General features: G+C 43.7%; 2 protein-coding genes and 1 long non-coding RNA gene across 6 annotated transcripts in view; 1 reads left to right on the top strand and 2 right to left on the bottom strand.

The window, feature by feature from the left end:
* LOC140715169 (lactosylceramide alpha-2,3-sialyltransferase-like) overlaps nt 1-4,682 on the bottom strand; it is a 36,804-nt gene extending 32,122 nt beyond the window's left edge. For 2 of the 3 annotated variants that reach the window (XM_073026972.1, XM_073026974.1), the window contains exon 1: nt 4,336-4,681. The gene's annotated coding sequence lies outside the window, so the exon portion shown is untranslated. Of the gene's footprint in view, nt 1-4,335 lie in introns of all 3 variants that reach the window. The other variant, XM_073026973.1, reaches the window with a different exon arrangement.
* On the top strand, nt 4,610-5,727 carry LOC140715171 (uncharacterized). Its single transcript, XR_012096075.1, has 2 exons — nt 4,610-4,976; nt 5,357-5,727. It is a non-coding gene; the product is annotated as an uncharacterized lncRNA (long non-coding RNA).
* Nucleotides 5,728-7,085: 1,358 nt separating this feature from the next.
* cox15 (cytochrome c oxidase assembly homolog 15 (yeast)) overlaps nt 7,086-21,963 on the bottom strand; it is a 28,513-nt gene continuing 13,635 nt past the window's right edge. The window contains exons 7-9 of one of the 2 annotated variants that reach the window (XM_073026970.1): nt 20,630-20,784; nt 18,045-18,158; nt 7,086-11,122 (exon numbers count right to left, since the gene is read on the bottom strand). In XM_073026970.1, coding sequence (XP_072883071.1) covers nt 10,991-11,122; nt 18,045-18,158; nt 20,630-20,784 — 401 coding nt within the window. In that variant the 3' untranslated portion in view covers nt 7,086-10,990. The remainder of the gene's footprint in view (nt 11,123-18,044; nt 18,159-20,629; nt 20,785-21,963) is intronic. The other variant, XM_073026971.1, reaches the window with a different exon arrangement.

Genomic DNA, 21,963 nt, shown 5'->3' with positions numbered 1-21,963 from the left:
GAGGAAGTGAATGGTTGGGCTAGCGAGTTTGCAGATGATACCACGATCGGTGGAGTTGTGGATATGATAGAAGATTACCACAGGACATAGACAGAGGCAGAACTGGGTGAGGAAGTAGCAGATGGAGTTCACTCTGGAAAATTGTGAAGTGATACACTTCGGAAGGTTGAACTTGAAGGTTAATTGCAGCATGGAAGAACAGAGGAATCTTTGTGTCCACATCCACAGATCCCTCCAAGTCCCTTTGGTATTAACCTTCCTACCTTTGTTGAACAGTAGAACACCAATTGCCACCCTGTGATGCTCTGTGGTCAGGATGGATGCAAACATCATCATCAAAGCCACCGCAATCTCTTCCCTTGCTTCCCCATGGTAACCTGGGGTATTCGCCATCCAGCTCAGGTGATTGACGTATTGTAACGTTTTTCTAAAGGTCAACTGCTGCCTCTTTCTTAATCCTGCCATGCTCCAGCACAGTAGCCTGTTTTACACTGATCTCACATTTGTCATAGTCCCTCTCTCTGCTGAACACTAAAACAAAGTATTCATTAAAGTTTTCCCCAACTCCTTAACTCCAGACACATTTCCCTTTTTACCCTTGGTTGTCCTACCCTCATCCTAGTCATCCTCTTGTTCTTCACTTATATAACCATATAACGATTACAGCACAGAAACAGGCCATCTCGGCCCTTCTAGTCCATGCCAAACGCTTACTCTCAACTAGTCCCACCGACCTGCACTCAGCCCATAACCCTCCATTCCTTTCCTGTCCATATACCTATCCAATTTTTTTTTAAATGACAAAATCTACCACTTCTACTGGAAGCTCGTTCCACACAGCTACCACTCTCTGAGTAAAGAAGTCCCCCCTCGTGTTACCCCTAAACTTTTGCCCCCTAACTCTCAACTCATGTCCTCTTGTTTGAATCTCTCCTGCTCTCAATGGAAAAAGCCTATCCACGTCAACTCTATCCCACTCATAATTTTAAATACCTCTATTAAGTCCCCCCTCAACCTTCTACACTCCAAAGAATAAAGACCTAACTTGTTCAACTTGTAGAACACCTTGCCATTTTCCTTAATTCTACTTTCCAAGACCTTCCTTCTCACTCCCCTTCTAGCTCTCCTGTCCCTTCATACATTTCTTGACCTTATAACTCTCAAGAGACTTGTCTGATCTGTTCCTACGTTCGCTTCTCTCTTCCTCTTGTCTGAATGTTACACCTCTCTTGTTAACCATATCCCCTTCACCTTTCTTTTCAGTGGGACAAACCTATCCAGAGTCCCATGCAAGAGCTTCCTAAACAGTACCCACACCTCTGCTTTACATTTCCCAATAACGTCCTTCCCCCAATTTACGTTGCTAAGTTCCTGCCAAATACCACTGTAAATAGCCCTCTCGCAATTAAGTACTTTCCTATACCATCCGCTCCTATACCAACCGTCCGAGGCCACGGTTAAGGTCAGGGAGTTGTGGTCACTGTCTTCAAAGTGCTCACCCACCATAAGATCTGTCAGCAGGTTCAAAAAGAATCCATGGTCAGATCAACCACAACAGTATTGAACAGTACCGTTTCGCTCCTTTCTTCTACTGTATGCCATCTTGGGAAGAACCCGTTTCAAACGCAAGTTAATTTGAGGTGCCGACCAAACAAATCTCCCGAGGAAAAGAAATGTTAAGTATTCTAGTGCTAATTGTGCAGGACAACTGGAACGTGGCTATCAGCTGTGCCCTGCCCTGTCGTCAGAGATGCTACAGATTAAAGCATCCCATCCTAGAACATTGCCTTAATGGATGGAATGCAAGGTAGACCGCTGCAGGTTTACTCTTAGAAGAGTGGACTTGAAGTTCCTCCGGCACTTGTGTGTGTTGCTCTGGATTTCCAGTATCTGCAGATCCTCTTGTGGTTACAAGAGTGGGTGATGCAGCTACACATTATTAGCGAATTACATGCACAGTATACATATATGAAATCATTGCGTTTGAACTGGTTTCTGAGAGTCTTGGAAGCATGGCGGTTAGCGTAGCGCTATCACGGTGCCAAATGAACCCGGTTTAAACCCATTGCTGTCTGTAAGGAATTTTTAATTCACCCCGTGATGGCGTAATTTCCTCCAGGTGTTCCAGTCTCCACCCACATGCCAAAGACAGACGGGTTAGTGGATTAAATTGGTCACGTGGGCGTTATGATGGCTGGCCTCAATGAGGTTTATTTTGGTTTTTAATCCCTCTCGCGGGGAGTAGTGCGCCCACGGTGGCACAGTGTGCCTCCTGATTATGTAGTGGTTAGCGTAATGGTTTACAGGGCCAGCCATCGCGCTGCTGTCTGCTTTTGTACCTTCTCCCTGCGAACGTGTGGGCTTCTTGCGGGCGCCCTGGTTTCGCCCAGGTTCGAAAACACGTATGAGTTAGGGTTATGAAGTTATTTTTTTTTTTAAATCTTTTTATGCTTTTTTCCTACAAAAAAATACAGCACGTGCACAAAAACCACGATTTTAACAAAATCAAATTAAATATTGAGCAGCAAAAGGGAGAATAATATAAAGGCAAAAAGTAAACATACAGAGCAGAGGCGCACCGCACCAAAAAAACCTCAGTCCTCACCCCGTTAGAAAGTCCAATACAGGGCCCCATATCCTTTCAAAGATGTCCCCTCTGTCGTCATTACATAGTCTCGGTCTCTCCAAATGTAAAGTGTTTGCCAGTTCTCTCAGCCACAGATCGTACGTAGGCACTGTCCATTTTCCACATTTGCAGGATTAATTTAGCAATCACCATTCCAAACAAAACAGCCATTTTTCATACTTATTGGCTGAAGATAGGGAGCTTGTTGCTCCCAGGATGACTATGAGCGGGTCCGGTTCCCACCGCTTCCCATAAGCCTCAGAGAAACGGTGAAAAATACTTTCCCAGTATGCATAAAGCTTACAACATGACCAGAATGAATGTGACCAGTTACTGTTCTCAGATTTACATCGATTACAAACTGGCGAAACATCAGGGTAGAAGCTGTGCAACTCTTCTTTGGAATAATGGAGTCTGTGTTGTTTTAAACTGTATAAGGCTGTGTCTGACGTTGACCGAACAATCATGTATACTCTTTAAATACTCATCCCAGACCTCCTCTGTCAGCTCTATACCCAGCTCGTCCACCCATGCCTGTTTAAGACCTGCAGTATTCACCCGAGCTCCATTGTGTAGGATCTGATAAAAACAGGATACGGCACTACGAGTAACAGGATCAAATTTATTTATTGCCTCCAGAGACTCGTGTTTGTCTGAAACTTCGAAATTACAAAGTTTTGAGCATATGCGATGTCGGTGCCGGGAACGTGGCACTAACTGCGGCTTCTCCCGGTGCTGACTGTGTACGTTTCGATGTGAATGTGACAAATTAAGCCAACCTTTAAGTCAACGTCCCCATACTTTGGAGGTAGACAGGACTGCATTGTTTCTGGGGGGGGGGGGGGGGGTGGGACTGTGCACTGCGTTAAATAGTACATGGCTACTTGGCATAAGCAACAAATGGGGTCTCGGCCCGAAACGTTGACTGAGAGTTTCCACGGATGCTGACGTTGACTGAGAGTTTCCACGGATGCTGCCCGACCTGTTGAGTTCCTCCAGCGGGTTGCTTTGACCACAGTGTATTCTGTGGTCAAGTTATCTTGTGTCTCCTACTTGACCCAAGTACTTGCAAGGCCTCGGAGAAACAGCTCGGGGAGATTATCGTTCACCAAGGCGCAATGTAAAAACCGGCCTACGGCAGTGAGTTTAACTACCCATTCAGCTAACTTGCAAAGGACCAGTTTATAAAGGTAGATGTTCAAAGACCCGTAACTCCGTGGCACAAGCGGGGTTGCCGGACTGCAGAAGCTTGTCTGATGAAGTCATTGGAAGGTCAACAATACCGAATGCATTCACCATGACGACTGCATTGACTGCGGTTAGCGCAGCAAAGAAGCGAAAAACAAAACCGCTTTCCAGCGTTAGCGGTAAGATCGCACCGCTGTCCCTAAGGAGTTTGTATGCCCCCCCCCCGCCCCCGTGACTGAGTTTCCCCCCCCCGCAGTTGTCTGCCCAGCACAAACATCGATTTGATGCAAACAACGCATTTCAGTATTTGTTTCCATACACATATACCTAAACTAATCTTTAATCTTTGTTCAGAGGACATGTGTAAATGAAGTGATTCAGCGAACGAACCTAGGGAGCACTTACCTCCCTAGAGACTCAGTAAGGCTTCCACCGCGCTCCATTAGAAACAAAATCCACCCTTACCTGGTACTGGTGACCATCACAACAATACTTATTCACACAATACTGCGCAAACAAACCTGGGTTCATTTGTAAGAGTTCGTCCAGTTGCTGGATACCCCGGCAAGTCGGCTCTTCAGTCCCGCTTGGAATGGATTTGCCGCAAATTATCTTCCCTGAGCGCTAGACACAGCTCTCGATTCATAACATGAATAATAGATGTACTTTGACACTGATAAACGATTTGGCAGCAGGCTAAACCTGTCTAGTTACAGCCTTACATCCAGGTGCCTGCCTTCCCGGGGTGTGTTGTCCGGAATTAATTCTAATCGAATCGGACTATTAGGTTTCTCTCCCTAAATTCCCTTTAATGAATGATTAACACTTTTCTGCCAAAACATTAGCTTAGCTGTCAAATATTAAACCACAAGCTGCCTGCGATTTTGTTACCTAAGCAGCTGATTTCTTTGTTATTGTGTCTAGGATCTATCTGATAATATTTTTTTTTGCCTAAATTGAGAGCGAGGTAGAGAAAGGAGTGGGACTGATGACCGAGCGCGAACCCGTGATCGGCTCCAATTATCGACCAACTTCTCGATTAAAGCGTCGCACAAGATTTAAATCAACGAGTGGGATGGAAGACGTGCCCTCTAAATCTTTGAACCAGTATCCCGCTCGCTGCTGCCAGAGTACGGTGCAGGAGTCTTGGGTCTTAGGCAAGGTTTGATCAACGCAGTTTGTGGATTGAACTCGTCTTTAGAAGACTGCAGTTCATGTTACTGTATTGTAGGAAAAGACTGTGGGACTTGAGAGGTTAATGGGTTGCTATAAGTTTCCACTCAGCAGGTGGTGTTTGGTGGGGTAGTGGGTTATTAATGTAGTAGAATGGATGGCGTTGGGACAGGAAATGTAACAATGCAATCGGTCCCAGCTCGTCAACCGTAACGCGTCCTAAATTGTCCTGTGGTAACTGTACCGTGTAGGCATGTAGGGGCACTGTACAGGACGTCAGTATGTTAAGATATTTATTGCTCTCATTGTTCAGGGGCACTGTACAGGACGTCAGTATGTTAAGATATTTATTGCTCTCATTGTTCTAAGGGGATATAGAAAGGGGCCAGGGGCTGTGAGGTGAGAGGCAGAGGAGAGAGAGAAGACAAGCAGAAGACAGGGAGAGGACGATATGCACTCCGTGGAGAAGGACAACAACTAGCAAGACCAGAAGGAACCCCAGGTGGGGACGAAACATCCCAGGTGAAGACCGCGTTCGCTGGCGTGGGTGCTTCATCACGCCTGTTCCTGGCCCCGTATGAGTCGTGTGGGAGTGGGATTAACCACACGTTGATAAGTATTGCTTGTATCGGGAAAAGGGCAGTTGCACAGCCGTGGATAGTTAAGCTAAGCCGCTTTCCGCAATGAAGTGTCATTTATGTTAACATTTACTTAGCCAATAAACAAGTGTAATACTGTGATCCGTGGTCTAGTCTCATTCTTGTCGCGGGTACATTTTCTCTGATACCACGTTCCTGCTTGGTCGGATAATTTTCCGTCCATAACAGTTACCGACTGTGTGGAAAACATCATGTGTGATCCCAGTACCCAAGAAGGGCCAGCCGAAAGTCTTGAATGACTTCCGTCCAGTGCTCCTAGAGAGGCTGGTCCTGGCTCACCTCCGACCCCTGGTCAGATCAGCCCTCGATCCCCTGCAGTTTGCCTACCAGCAGCACATTGGAGTTGGCTATGCTGTCATCTACCTGCTGAACAGACCCTACTCCCATCTGGATAAACAAGGCAGCTCTGTGAGGATCGTGTTTTTTTTGGGTTCCCGAGTGCCTTTAATACAGTACAGCCCTCATTGCTGGGGGAGTGGCTCCATTCAATGCAGGTTGGCACTTCCATTGTATCCTGGATAATGGACTACCAGACTGTCAGACCACAGTTTGTGCGGCTTCAGAGCTGTGTGTCAGACATGGCTATAAGCAGCACCATCGGCTCCCTTCCTGTTTACCCTGTATAACTTGGACTTTAGATACAACACTGAGCCATGTCATCTGCATAAATTCTCTGATGACTGGGTGTATGACGGGAGGATGAATACAGGACCCTGGTGGAGGACTTTGTTAAATGGTGCAAACTGAATCATCTGCAGCTCAACATCAGTGAGACAAAGGAGATGTGACGGACTTGAAGACTAAACCTGCACTGCTCCCTGTTACTATTGTTGGTGAGGACCTACAAGTACCTGGGGGTGCACCTGGAAGGCAGACTTGAGTGGAACACCAACACAGAGGCTGTGTATGTGGTGGTGTGCTGGGGCAATGGCATCAACACGGGTGATGCCAACAGGCTCAATAAACTGATTGGAAAGGCTGGCTCTGTTATAGGAGTCAAATTGGACACACTGGAGGCTGTGGTAGAACAAAGGACCCTATGGAAAATCCTGGCAATTCTGGACAATGTTTCTCATCCTCTGCATGCCACCTTGACTGAGCAGAGAGCACTTTTAATAATAGAGCTCTGCTCCAAAGTGTGTTATATGAGGTCACTCTTACCCTTGGCCATTTGGCTCCAGAGTCAACCTAGAGCTGGGGAAATTATTTCCTCCTGTTAGGCTGTTTGTGGTAATTGATTTTTTTCTTACTTCTAATATTTGCATATCTGTGCACTTGTAATGTTACCGTGACACTAATTTCCTTTGTGATCAATATTCATCTATGTATGCTACATGTGTTTCTGGTTTTTCACTATGTTTAAATGTATGTGTGAGAAAGAAAAGCTAATCAGAAGCAAGACAATGCACTACAGTGTCTATAAAAAGTATTCACATCCCTTGGAAGTTTTCATGTTTTATTGTTTTGCAACTTTGAATTGCACTGGATTTAATTTGGCTTTTTTGACACTGATCAACAGAAAAAGACTTTCATGTCAAAGTGAAAGCAGCTTTCTACATCTAAATTAATTATAAATATAAAACACAACATAATTGATTGCATAAGTATTCACACACTTTAGTATGACACACTAAATCATCACTGGTGCAGCCAATAGGTTTTAGAAAGTAATTACCGGTAATTAAATTGAGATTATTTTTGGAGACCTGTGTGCAGTCAAGGTGCTTCAATCGACTGCAGTAAAAATACACCTGTATCTGGGAGGTCCAACTGCTGGTGAGTCAGTATCCTGGTAAAAACTACACCATGAAGACAAAAGAACACACCAAGCAATTCCGTGAAAAGGTTATTGAAAAGGACAACTTGGGAGATGGATACAAGAAAATTTCCAAGTCACTGAACGTTTCTTAGTTAAGTCAATCATCAAGAAATGGGAAGAATAGGACACAGCTGTAAATCTTCCCAGAGCACGCTGTCCTCAAAAACCTGAGTGACCATGCAAGAAGGGGACTAGTGAGGGAGGCTCTGGAGGAGTTACAAGCTTCAGTAGCTGAGATGGGAGAGACTGCACAGACAACTGTTGCTTGGTTGCTTCACCTGAAGTCAACGAATGAAATAGTGCTAAAGTGAATTGAACTGAACTAGACTTTCAGGATGCACTGGTTTGATGTTCAGTATTCTGTGTTATTTTCTCTCTTTTTTTGCTATTTGTGCGATCTGTACTTTTTTTCGCACACAGAACATTTGATGTTTCCTCTGAATGCATTTCTTGGTGCTTGTTTTGTGGCCGTCTGTAGGAAGATGAATCTCAGGATTGTATACATTGTTCGGTAATAAATGTCCTCTGAATCATTGAAATACATTTAATCAGTAACATTGGGACCTTGATGAGGCATCACTACAATCACCGGGTTCTTTTTGTTACACTGCAGGGTAATACATTTCACAGCAAACTCCAAGTTTAAAGGCAGCACAGAAATCCCTAGTAAGTTTAAACAGGAATGTGGGAAGCACAACCAGGTAGATTTCCAGGGAGCGAAGCTAACAGTTTAAAAAAAAAGGCAACACAGTAGTGCAGCAGTTAGCATGATGTATTACAGTGCCAGCAACTATTGTAGGTTAGTTGGAAATAGGTAATCCAAATGTGTGTTGGGGCAGCTTGCAAGTGTTGCCTTGCTCCTGGCACCAACACAGGATGCTCCCAATTTATTAACCCTAACCACCTACATCTTTGAAATGTGGGAGGAAACCCACACAGCCAATGCATGAACTTCTGACAGACATCAGTGGGCACGGAACCCTAATTGCTGAGTGCTGGTGTTGTAATAGTGTTACACTGACCACTATGCTACTGTGGAAAATTACTGGAATCTGTTAAAAAAAATCCATAACATCTTAGAAAAGGATAAGTTTTTGAGAGGATACAAAAGAAAATGCACAGAGGTGTGGTGCAAGTTATGGGAAGGTTAAGGGAAACAAGGGCCATTCGTGTCAAGCATATGCAGAACAAACTCAGCAAGAACTAGTCATTAGCATCGACTTATGTTTCTTTCCACAGACGTTGCCTGACCTGTTGAGCCTTTGCTGTAAATCTTTCAATCTTCTAAGGAAAGATGGTGGTGTCTGTCCAGAAATGTAAAACGAGACAATATTCTGAAAATATAATCTGTAAGATATTGTAAAATATTGATTTTAATTACTCACAATATACAAGAATATTTAGTCTTATTGATTTCTGCTCATGTTCCAGTTGATTTATCCTTAAATTATTATATTTTAGAAAAAAAAAGTGTAGAAACTTTTCCTCTTGAAATGTGTGTTACATCTGCATTGTCTGGGTAGTTTCCAGCAACAAAATTTCAATATACTGCACAGTAACAGGCCCTTCTGGCTGGGAAAAAACCCCACGCTGCCCCACAACACCCATGCGACCAATTAACCTAACCTGTACATCTTTGGAATGTGGGAGGAAACCAGAGTGTCCGGAGGAATTCTTTATTGACAGTGGCAGGAATTGAACTTGGATTGCTGGTACTGCAAAAGCTCTACGCCAACTCCTTCACCTTCACATCCTGGCTGACAGCCAACTACTAGCAGACAGTAATGTGAAGAACTCTAAGAGGTGGACCATAAAAGCATTGTGATTGTACAATGCTGCCATTCCTTTGGGTTAATCAGGTCCATGGAGAGAGGGAGCTTGCTCCATGGGCAACTGTTGCAATGAGGCCACACTCAAGTTGGAGAAATACCACCTGATATTCCACCTGGGTAGCCTCCAACCTGATGTCATGAACCCCCTTTTATTTCTTCTCTGGCCTTCTGTACTCCACGTTCTCCAGCTCTGAATCTTTCACCAATCAACTTCCCAGCTCTTTACTTCACCCCTCACCCTCCCAGTTTCACCTATCACTGTGTTTCTCCCTACCCTCCCCCCACTTTTTAAACTCTACTCTTCTTTCTCTAGTCCTGAAGTCTCAATCCAAAATATCAACTGTACTCTTTTTTCATAAATGCCCTGGCCTGCTGAGTTCCTCCAGCATTTTGTGTGTCACATGGGCAACAGCTTGCTCTCCATACCGTATTGCCCAGGCTTGCATATCTAGACAACTAGCACTATCCGTGGTCAAATCTGACTGATGGAGACCCTCACTCATACTGTAGTCAACCCAGTGTCAAACTTCAAAGCAAAAGTAACAGCAGAGACTGAAGACTGTAGATGCTGGAATCTGGAGCAACAAGCAGATGACTGGAGGGTCTTAGCAGGTCGAGCAGCATGGGGGGGGGGGGGGGGTGGGACTGTTAATGATTTGGGTCCTCCAGATGCAGGTGGAAGTTCCTTTGCTCCCAGAGGCCGCATGACCTGAGCTCCTCGAGCAGACTGATTGTTACAATTGTAGTGTTTCCTGCTATTAAGTTTGGTGTCTCTGGGCCTGCACTCGATGGAGTTCAGAACGATGAGCGGAGGGATCTCATTGGAACCTACCGGATGCTGAAGGTCCTGGAGAGTGTACGTGGAGAGGATGTTTCTGTTAGTAGGAGTGTTTGGGCCCTGACGGCACAGTCTCAGAATAAAGATTTGCCCCTTCAAAACAGAGAAGGACTATCTTCAGCCAGAAGGTGATGGATCTGTGGAATTCAGACAGTTGTGGAGGGCATTATTAGATATATTTAAGGATTGGATATATATATTAAAGATATATATTTTTTATATATATATATTTTACCAATATATTTATATTGGTAGGTTGATTGATAAGGGATGAGGGTTACAAGGAAAAGGTGGGAGAATGGGGTTGAAAACAAAACTCCGTTACATTTAAGTGAGCAGACTCAATGGGCATATTGTGCTCCTACAGTCTTTTAACTTAGATCTCTGTACTTGTAGCCTCAATTGTAAAGTAGCAGTTAGCATCATGCTAATACAGTGCCAGTATCAGGGTTCAAATCTGCCACTGTCTGTAAGGAATTCTCCCCGTGACCGCATGGGTTTCCTCCCACATTCCAAAAACATACAGATTAGGTTTAACAAGTTCTGGACATGCTGTGTTGGTCATTGACACAAACAATGCATTTCACTGTACATGTGACAAATAAAGCTAATCTTTACACTTAAATATATTCCCTGTCTCCACCAGCCACATTTAAAAGAATCCTGGAGAAATAAAGCTGACATCAGGAGAAGCCACTGGACGACGAGCGGTCTTCATGAGTACAATGTGCATAGCAATATCACACTGTGATGCCAGCTCCTCTTCCCAACGATCAATCAGTGATCGCCATCTACGTTGGTGCAAACTCTGGAGTTCAACGGAACTGACGCGTGCTGAGCGGGCATCCGTCGACATCACTTGGGGATCCTGCGTAGTTCATGGATCAGCCACAGTGCCAGGCTGAGCAGCGCCAGCGAACCTGACTGGTGGGTGGCTGCCAGGGGAGTGGGGACGTAGAGCAGCAGGGTACTGATTCCCAAAGCAGCCTGAAACAGGACCAAAGAGAATGTTTACACAGTACAACACAACTCTATTGTTAAATTGGTTTGGTTTAGGATTGTCACGTGTAGGGAGGTACAGTGAAAAACTTGTCCACACAGATCATTTCATCACAGCAGTACACTGACATAGAACAAGGGAAAACAATAACAGAATACAGAATAAAATGTCACAATTACAGATAAAGTACAGTGCAGGCAGACAAGGTAGATTGTGAGATGAAGAGTCCATCTTAGAACATACAACATTACAGCACAGTACAGACCCTTCGGCCCACAATGCAACTGCTGTCTCTCATCTTACAGGCAACATATTAACTTGTTGATTACTGTCACATGTACTGAGATACAGTGAAAGTTTTGTTTTCATGCCATCCATACAGATCATTTCAAAACAACAGGGCTTTGAGACAACAGACGGGAAAACAATAAAAGATTGCAAAATAGAGTGTTTACAGTTACAGAGTAAGAGCAGTGCAGGTGGACAATAAGATGCAAGTTCATTACTAGGGAAGGTACATTCCCTGCATGTTCATGACTAGACTACAACTTGAGGTCATGGATTACGGATGAAAGGTGAAGCAAGGTGCCAGTGGAAGTGGTGGATGTAAGTCTGGTTTCAACATGTGAGATAAGCTTGGATAAGTACATGGAAGGGAGGGGTATGGAGGGCTATGGTCCAGGTGCAGGTCAATGGGTCTAAGCAGAATAATAATTTGACAGACTAGATGGGCTGAAGGGCATTTCTGTGCTGTAGTGCTCTGTGACTGTATCTGTCCCAACCTCTCTTAAATGTTGCTATCATGTACGGCCAGATTTGGGAACAGCTTCTTTCCAACTGTGATAAGACTGCTGAACAGATCCTGACCCGGATCTGACTTGCACTACCGTACTTTCCCTTTTCTATTTTCTAATTATGATTTACAATTTAAATCTTTATTATATTAACTTCGATTTGTACTTCAGGGAGCACGAAGTGCAGAAACAAATATCACTGTGATGATTGTATGCTCTAGTATCAATTGTTTGGTGACAATAAAGTATTTGTATTTTATGTCTAATTCCAGCACTTCCCACCCCGGTTAATATGTTCCAAGTACCTATCATCCTCCATGTAAAAACCTCCTTCGCAAATCTCCCTCAAACTATCTCCTAACAGCTATACCCTCTAAATTAGCCATTTCCACCCTGGAAGATATGGTTACACAGACAGGGAGGGTTTAGAGCATAGGTCGGCAACCCGCGGCTCCGGAGCCGCAAGCGGCTCTTTCATCTCTGTGCTGCGGCTCCCTTTGCCTTTGGAAAATAAATGATGAGTATTTAATTAAAATGTATTTTATGTTAGTTTGTTAGTTTTTGAAATGTAATTCTAAATTTGAAGATTATGGTGATCTTGTGCAATCTAAATAAAACGTGTTTTTGTCGCTATTAATATACATCACCACTGCCAATGCCTGACACCCGCCAGTGTGCGATTTCTTTAATTTTTCGATCCAAGGTAGGCTAACTATGGAGAATTCTAAAAAAAGAAAAGTGACTGAAGAAAACAGAACGTTTAATAATACGTGGGCAGATTCATTTGCTTTCACTGCTGACGAGACTGGTTTACCGGTATGCTTAATATGCAATGAGAAACTAGCAAACAACAAAAAGTCAAATGTCGCAAGTCATTTCCAGAATAAACACACAGCCTTTGCTCAAAAATATCCGGATGGAGATGAGAGAAAAAAAGCCGTTTCGGAACTGATGCGGAAGGTTGATCTGAGCAAAAATCATTTCAAGAAGTGGATGAAGTCTGGAAAATCAACTACATATGCTAGTTTTGTTGCCGCTCAGGAAATAGTCAGGCACGGGAAGCAGTTTACAGATGGTGAATATATAAAAGAATCTTTCATTAAGATTTCAGAACATCTATTCACGGACTTTAAAAACAAGAGTGAAATTGTGCAGAAAATCAGGGATATGGCCCTCTCTGCAAAGACAGAACCATAAAAATGGCAGAAGACATCACAAGACAGCAAATTAAAGACATCAATTCAGCTGTGGCCTACTCGATTGCCTGTGACGAGTCTAAAGACAAAGGTGATATTGAACAAATAGCACTGTTCTGCCGGTATGTATACTCTGCCGGGCCACAGGAAGAAATGATTGAGTTGATAAATCTAAAAGGCCAAACACGGGGGGAGGACATCTGTGAGGCTGTCTTGAAGAGCCAAAGGAATAAAGACCATCCACCTGGTGTCAGTAGCTACTGATGGGGCACCAAGTATGACAGGAGCGCACAAGGAATTTGTGGCTTTACTGCAGAAGTCGCTGGACAGAAAGCTGCTGACTTTTCACTGCATCTTGCACCAAGAGGCACTGTGCGCTCAAACATTTCCTCCGGAATGCACAGAAGTAATGGATGTTGTCGTTCAGATTGTCAATAAAATAATGGCAAAAAGTTTAAATCACTGTCAATTCCGTTTGTTACTGGACGAGCTGGAAAGCGCATATTCTGATCTCCTGCTGCACAACAAAGTCCGGTGGCTGTCCAGAGTGGAGGTGCTGAAACGCTTTGTCGCGTGTCTGGAAGAAGTGAAAACTTTCCTGGGAAGCAAAGGGCTCACCTTTCCTGAGCTGGAACAGCCAGAGTGGCTGGAAAAGCTACACTTCATGGTAGACATGACAGCGTACCTGAACACAGCTCTTCAGGGGAAAGGACGCACAGCCCTGCACATGTTGGAGGATGTTTTGGCATTCGAGCGCAAGTTGACAGTGCTTGCCAGAGATTTACAGAAAGGCACATTGCCTCACTTCCCCAATTTGAGAGAGTTCAAACAAGCTCACGACATGATAAATTCAGAGTATTTACATTCTGCAATCATCGCAATGCAAACATCGTTTGGGAAACGCTTCTGTGAGTTCAGAGAGGTAAAAAACACATTATTCTTCCCGGTCACTCCCCTAAGCATCGATCCATCCCTACTGAATACGACTGCATTGGCAGGTGTGAGTCAACCTGATCTTGAGATGGAACTGGCCGACATATGGGTGTCCAAGTTTAGACGCTTGACAGCAGACCTTGAAGATGTTGCCCGTCAGAAGGCCGTTCTTGCTCAGAATCACAAATGGAGTGATATTGAAAACCTCCCCAAACCGGACAAACTTGTGTTCGAAACATGGAATGCTATCCCCGACATTTATGTAAACATTAAAAAGTATGCGCTTGGAGTCCTGTCGATCTTTGGATCCACATATGTATGTGAGCAGGTGTTCTCCAACATGAACTTTATTAAAAACAAACATCGCGCACGCCTCACAGATGACAGCTTGCGATCCTGTGTAAAGATGAAAGTGACCTCATACAGCCCTGATGTGCAGACGCTGTGCGCTGAGGTCCAGGAGCAGAAATCCCATTAACCAAGTATGATAAATATTTTAATTGCCTATTATTTTACGTATATTCATATTTTTTCATTGTTCAGTGAAATAGTCCTTTTATTTTTCAGGTTGACAGCTGGCTGACGTTATTTTTGGTTTGCTGTTGGCGGACAATTTAAGTTCGGCGTTTTTCATAAATACAAGAAGGACTCAAATAGACATTGAGTATTTTACTTAAAAGTAACCTTCAACCCAACGTCTTTTCTTCGGAGTTCAAAATGTTTTTGTTGCATGCAGAAATGTAATTTCGTTTTCTCTGCAGGAGTTCATCGATTTCATAAATGCAACACATTATAGTTTGTTTATACATAGCATAAAGGCAAAAAAAAACGTTGTATGCAGTGTTATTTCATTTTAAATGTCAAACGGGTTTTATGGCTCCCGGTGTTTTCTTTTCTGTGGGAAACGGGTCCAAATGGCTCTTTCAGTGGTAAAGGTTGCCGACCCCTGGTTTAGAGGGACGCGGACCAAACACAGGTAAATGGGACTAGCTCGGGTAAGCAACATGGTTGGCATAGACGAGTTGGGCTGAGTGGCCTGTTTATCAAATCTTTAAAATCTCTAATCACTTTACATTTGCATTAACTGATATGGTACTGGAAATTTACAAACTAGCTCAGTCTCTTGATTTCTTCATCCATTCCCTGCCACCTTCTCTTCTGACTTCCATCACTCAACCAGTCTCAGTTTAGTCAGTCAGCATGAAGATATCAGATTCTGAGATAAAAACTCACTTATGTCCATAGAGAAGGAAACCTGCCCCTCGAAAGGAGTTATGGTGAGAGCATTTAAGGTGAGAATGGTTAAATTCAAACAAGATGTGTTGGAATTATTTATTTTCTACTGTCTCTCACACACACACACACAGTGATGGGTACTGGAATGTGCTTCCAGAGCTGATGGTGGAAGGAGATATAATAGAGGTGTTTACGAAGTTCTTAGGTACATAAATTTGCAGAGAATAGAGATATGAAACTCCCCCATCGACAGAAGGGACAGATTTAGTTAGGTGTTTAATTACTAGTTTAGTTTAGCTTGGCAGAACATCGTGGGCTGAGGGGCCTGTTCCTATGCCATGTTGTTCTATGCTCTGATCTTATAAAAGAAGAGGCATAGATTGAGTAGACAGCCAGATTGTCTTTTTCCCCTCCAGACTGGAAATGTCAAATACTCGAAGGCACGAATTTAAGGTGACAGGGGATCGTGTGGGACAAGATTTTTCTTGGCTCAATGGAAGAAGCCAGAGAATGGTAGTGGAGGATTGCTACTCTGAGTGGAGGCCTGTGACTAGTGGTGTGCCACAGGGATCAGTGCTGGGTCCATTGTTATTTGTCATCTATATCAATGATCTGGATGATAATGTGGCAAATTGGATCAGCAAATTTGCTGATGATACAAAGATTGGAGGTGTAGTGGACAGTGAGGAGGGTTTTCAAAGCTTGCAGAGGGATTTGGACCAGTTAGAGGAACAGGCTGAAAAATGGCAGATAGAGTTTAATGCAGACAAGTGTGAGGTATTGCACTTCGGAAGGTCAAACCAAGGTAGAACATACAAGGTAAATGGTAGGACACTAAGGAGTGCAGTAGAGCAGAGGGATCTGGGAGTACAGATACATAATTCCCTAAAAGTGGCGTCACGGGTGGATAGGGTCGTAAAGAGAGCTTTTGGTACATTGGCCTTTATAAATCAAAGTATTGAGTATAAGAGTTGGAATGTAATGGTGAGGTTGTATAAGACATTGGTAAGACTGAATCTGGAGTATTGTGTGCAGAGAAGGTTTACAAGGATGTTGCTGGGACTTGAGAAACCGAGTTACAGAGAAAGGTTGAACAGGTTAGGACTTTATTCCCTGGAGCGTAGGAGGATGAGGGGTGATTTGATAGAGATGTATAAAATTAATGATGGGTATAGATAGAGTGAATGCACGCAGGCTTTTTCCCCTGAGGCCAGGGGAGAAAAAAACCAGAGGTAATGGGTTAAGGGTGAAGGGGGAAAAGTTTAAAGGGAACATTGGGGGGGGGGGGCTTCTTCACGCAGAGAGTGGTGGGAGTGTGGAATGAGCTGCCAGATGAAGTGGTGAATGCGGGCTCACTTTTGACATTTAAGTAAAACCTGGACAGGTATATGGATGAGAGGGGTATGGAGGGATATGGGCCAGGTGCAGATCAGTGGGACTAGGCAGAAAAATGGTTCGGCACAGCCAAGAAGGGCCAAAAGGCCTGTTTCTGTGCTGTAATGTTCTATGGTTCTATGGTTAACGTAGAAGATGGTAGGAGCCTGTAATGTGCCTCCAGGAAAGGTGGTGGAAGCAAATACGCTAGTAGCATTCAAGAGGTTTTAGACAGGTGGGAAATGTGGGATACAGATCATAGAACAATGCAGCACAAGTCAGGCCCTTTGGCTCATGTTGTGCCAACTGTTCAACCTACTTCAAGACCAATATAACACTTCCTTCCTGCAGTGTCTTCCATTTTAATTTAATTTTTTTTTTTTAGAAATACAGTGTGGAATATCCCCTTCCAGCCTTTTGAGCCGCACCTAATTGAGAGACAATTTGCAACGACCAATTAACCTACCGGGTCTTTGGACTGTGGGAGGAAACTGAAGTAGCCTGTGAAAACCCATGCATTCCACGGGGAGGATGTACAAAGACTCCTTACAGAGGCTGCCGGGATTGAACTCTTCAGCTCTAACGCCCCAAGCTGTAATAGCGTTGCGCTAACCTCTATGCTACCATGGTACACATAATCTTTCTTTCATCCATGTGCCTATCCAGGGGTCTCTTAAATGCCCCTAATGTATTTGTCTCCACTACCACCCCGGCAGCACATTCCACACAATAACCACCCTCTGTGTTAAAAAAAAATCTAACTCTAACATCCCACCTACACTTTCCTCCAATCACCTTAAAATTAAGTGCTCTCTGATTACGAAAAGGGTATTGGCTGTCCACTCTATTCATGCCTCTTGGCACCCTACACACTTCTATCAAGTGTCCTCTCATCCTCTTTCACTTCAAAGAGAAAAGCCCTAGTTCACTCAACCTATCCTAAGACACGCTCTCTAATCAAGACAGCATCCTGGCGAATCTCCTCTGCACTCGCACTACAGCTTTCTATAAAGAGCGATCCGAACTGTTCGTACAGAATAACCCCTAGTGTGGTTGAACCAGAGTTCTATGGAGCTGCAACATTACCTCGCAGCTCTTGAATTCAATCCAACTAATGAAAGCCAACATACTGTACGCCTTCTTAACCACCCTATTCAACTTGCAAGGCAAGTATCACGAGCAGGCAAAAGACACCACTCCACTTAGAATCACGCTTGGCATAGTCTTTATGAGATGATGGGCCTGTTACTTCTGTACTGTTGTATGTTCTAGTTCTAGTAGACTACTTGGGCTGATTTGGATGATGCCAAGGTCAGTCTTGCCAGCAACACACATTGCAGGAACGACATGTTAAAAGAGTGAACTGTGCTTAGTACCTGCATGTAAACCATGGCAGTCAGTGATGAAAGAGCCACTCTAGTTCTCTTGGATAATGGCATCCTGCGGGAAAGTGCGTAGAGGATGGTCACTGCAGTCACCGAGGCAATACCCTGGAAAAAGAAAGCAGCGATTAAAGTATCGAAACCTGAGGGAGAGGAGCTTCTCCCCACAGTCCAGCGACAGATTCAACCAATCTGAACAATCCTGCAGATGGAGACACTCTGAATCAGGGACCAGGCCAAAACATATCCTTCACTCTTACAAAAACAGATTATCAATGGGAGCCTGCTGAGATCAAGTTCAAGTTTAACTGTCATTCAACCATATATGAACACCCATGAATAGAGTCAAATGAAACAGCATTCCTCTCGGCCAAAGTGCTAAAAAAAAACAGTACCAACAGCCAATCACAGCACAAGGGCAATACAATTACAATAGCAGTAAGCACAGTCACACACAAGGTAATTATAGCCCGAGTCCTTGAGTGTCATGTCCTGTGATTGATGGTGTGTGGAACATTGTCTGGAAGAACGAACCTGCAGCTGTGTGATCATCACGTGCTTGCACCGCCACAAATGCAATCCAACTCGTCTTTCACCGAGCAAACGCCGGAGAGCAGCACCAATGGGACGGGCCAGCTCCTCAATCCTGCTGCTTTATACCACACTTATCAATACTGACTGGGCTTCAGCAACACTTCATCTCAAACAGAAAACGCAGAAAAGCACAGCAAGTCAAGCAGCATCCGGGCAAAGGGAGACAGAGTTTACGTTTTAAAGTTTACAACAATGACAGGCGTAGAGAAGGTAGACAGTCAGAATGTCTTCCCCAGGGTAGACATGTCAAATACTAGAGGACATGCATTTTAGGTGGGGAGTAAGTTTAAAGGAGATGTGCATGTTGCATTTTTATATAAAAACACAGAAAGTGATAGCTACCTTGAACTGTCTGTCGGGGTAGTGGTGGAAGAAGATACGATAGCAATATTTAACAGTGTTTTAGTTAGACACATGAAAACACCTTTGGCCAAAGGGCCTGTTCCTGTGCAGTACATTGCTATGTTCTAGGTCAAAAGTCTTTCATCAGAAGGGAGTGCTTCCAGCGTATTTTGTTTTCCTTTTTTCCAGATTTCCAATTCTCTAGTTCTTTGATTTTCCAGAATTACTTCACGGAGATCAGTCATTCTCACTGGTTGAATCACCAGTTAGTTTGAAACTACACAGAACTGGGATAAACCTGCAAAGGGTTGTAAATTCAGCTAGCTCCATCATGGCACTCGTCTCGCCCCATCTTTAAAAGAGGATGCCTCAAGAAGGTGGCATTTATCATTAAGAACTCTCACCACCCACGGCATACTGCCTTTTCATTACTACCATCAGGGAGGAATTACAGGAGCTTGAAGACACACTCAACATTTTAGGAACAGCTTCTTTGAAGTTCAAAAGTTCACAGTAATTTGTTATCATAGTACATCTATGTCACCATTTACAATCCTGAAATTCATTTTCTTGCAGGCATACTCAGTAAATCCAAGAACCAATGTAGAATCAATGAAATTGCACCCAATAGGGTGGACAATCAATCAATATGCAAAAGACAACAAACAAGCAATAAATATTAAGAGCGTAAGATGAAGAGTCCTTGAAAGTGAGTACTAGGCTGTGGAAACAGTTCAGTGATGGGGCGAGTGAAGTTGAATAAAGTTATCTCCTCTCATTCAAGAGCCTGATAGTTGAAGGGTAATACTGTTCCTGAACCTGGTAGTGAGTCCTGAGCCTCCTGTACTTTCTTCCTGTTGGCAGCAATGAGAAGAGAGCATGACCTGGGTGGTGGGGGGTCCCTGATACCAGATACTGCTTTCCTGCAACAGCGCTGCCTCTGCCATCAGATTTCTGAATGCAATTTATGAACCCATGAACACAAACACACTATTTTGCTCTTACATTTGATATGTTATTGCACTTTATATTAATTTTATGTATTGCACTGTACTGTTGTCACTAAACAACAAATCCCACGATAGGTCAGTAATAATAAACCTGAGTATGATTTAGTCTGTGGAACTTTACAGCAGTGGGACTGGTGAAGGTGGTTTACATACAAGATCAGTCTGCCTTCTGCGGGGTCTGAGATGTGGAGATGTCCAATAGTGGGGGAGTCTAGCACCGGAGGACATATATAGACGCACATCCATTTAGAACAGTTGAGGAGGAATTTCTCGAGCAGGAGGCTGGTGAATCTGTGGATTTCATAGCTAAAGACAGCTGTGCAAGTCAAGTCATCGGGTATATTTAAAGCAGAGATTGATAGGTTCTTGATTGGTCAGGGTGTCAAAGGTTATGAGGAGAAGGCAGGAGAATGAAGTTGAGAAGATTAATGAATCAGCAAAGATGGAATGGTGGAGCAAACTTGATGGGCCTAATTCTGCTCCTATGTCACACAGTCTTGTGGTCAGACAAATACAGGATTTGCTATCCAGTTAGAGCCCAGTTTCTCGTGCAAGAACTCCAAAGATCAAACACGCTGGAGAAGAGTGGAAGTAAAGAAGTCAAGTTTAACAGCTCATGGTGGAAACAGTTACCAGAACTCTGTGGTCGAACTGAACAGTGGTTGGGTTCTCAAAGAAGTTTCGGAGAGCTGGGGAAAAGGCCAAAAGGTCATCAGGTACCCAACGTTCTCCCATTTTGGGGAAGGAGTTGTAGACAAGCCCAGCATCCAGGCCAGCAACAAAGGCACCTGCGGGAGAGATTAGAGAGAAAAATGTTAATCACATTACCACAAGAGTTTCAAAGTAACTCAGGATTTCAACTTCCTGGTTAATGTATGAAAACTATTAATAGGGGAAATCTGAAAGGGATCAGTGCTGGGTCCATTGTTGTTTGTCATCTATAAAATCAGTATGATAATGTGGTGAACTGGCCAGCAAATTCTGGATGTGCTGACAGCGAAGAAGTTTATCAAAGGTTTCAGTGGAATCTAGACATGCTACAAAATAGGCTGAAAAACGCCAGATAGAACTTAATGGACCAATCAGGGTAGGTCTTACACAATGAGTGGAAGGGCACTGAGGTGTGTGGTAGAACAAAGGGATTTGGGAATGCAGATCCATAGTTCAAAGGTTCATTTATTATCAAAATATGTATCCATATGTAACTTTGAGATTTGTCTTCTCCAGATAACCATGAAACAATGAAAGCTGTTCTGAGAGAAACATCAAACCCGCCCTTTGCACAGAAAAGAATGGCATCCTGATCATCACCCACACAAGATGGAACAAGAACAAGAATTCCTTGAAAGTGGCATCACAGGTAGATAGGGTCGGAAAGACAGCTTTTAACATTGGTCTTCATAAATCAAAGTTTTGAGTACAGAAGTTGGGCTATTATGTTGAAGTTGTACAAGATGGTGGTGAGGCCTAATTTGGAGTATAGTGTGCAGTTTTGCTCATCTACCAAAAGATGTCTGTAAGATTGAAAGAGTGCAGAGAAAACTTACAAGAATGTTGCCAGGACTTGAGGACCTGAGTTACTGGGAAAGAATGAATAGGTTAGGACTTTATTCCCTGGAGCATAGCAAAATGAAGGGAGATTAGATAGATGTATTCAAAATTACAAGTGTATTTCGGGTAAATGCAAGCAGGCTTTTTTAACTGAGGTTGGGTGGGTGAGACTAGAACTAGAAGTCATGGGTTAAGGGAGAAAGGTGGAAATGTTTAAGGGGGACACAAGGGAGAATTTCTTCACTCAGAGAATGGCGAGAATGTGGAATGTGCTGCCACTAGAAGTGGTGGATAAATGTTTGATTTCAACATTTAAGAGAAATTTGGACAGGTGCACGGATGGAAGGGGTGTGGAGAGCTACGGTCTGGCTGTAGGTTGATGAGGCTACGCAGATTAATGGCTCGGCACGGACTAG

Source organism: Hemitrygon akajei, chromosome 23, assembly GCF_048418815.1.
Source record: "Hemitrygon akajei chromosome 23, sHemAka1.3, whole genome shotgun sequence".
Lineage (NCBI taxonomy): Eukaryota > Metazoa > Chordata > Chondrichthyes > Myliobatiformes > Dasyatidae > Hemitrygon > Hemitrygon akajei.
This window is presented reverse-complemented; position numbering and strand designations above follow the sequence as displayed.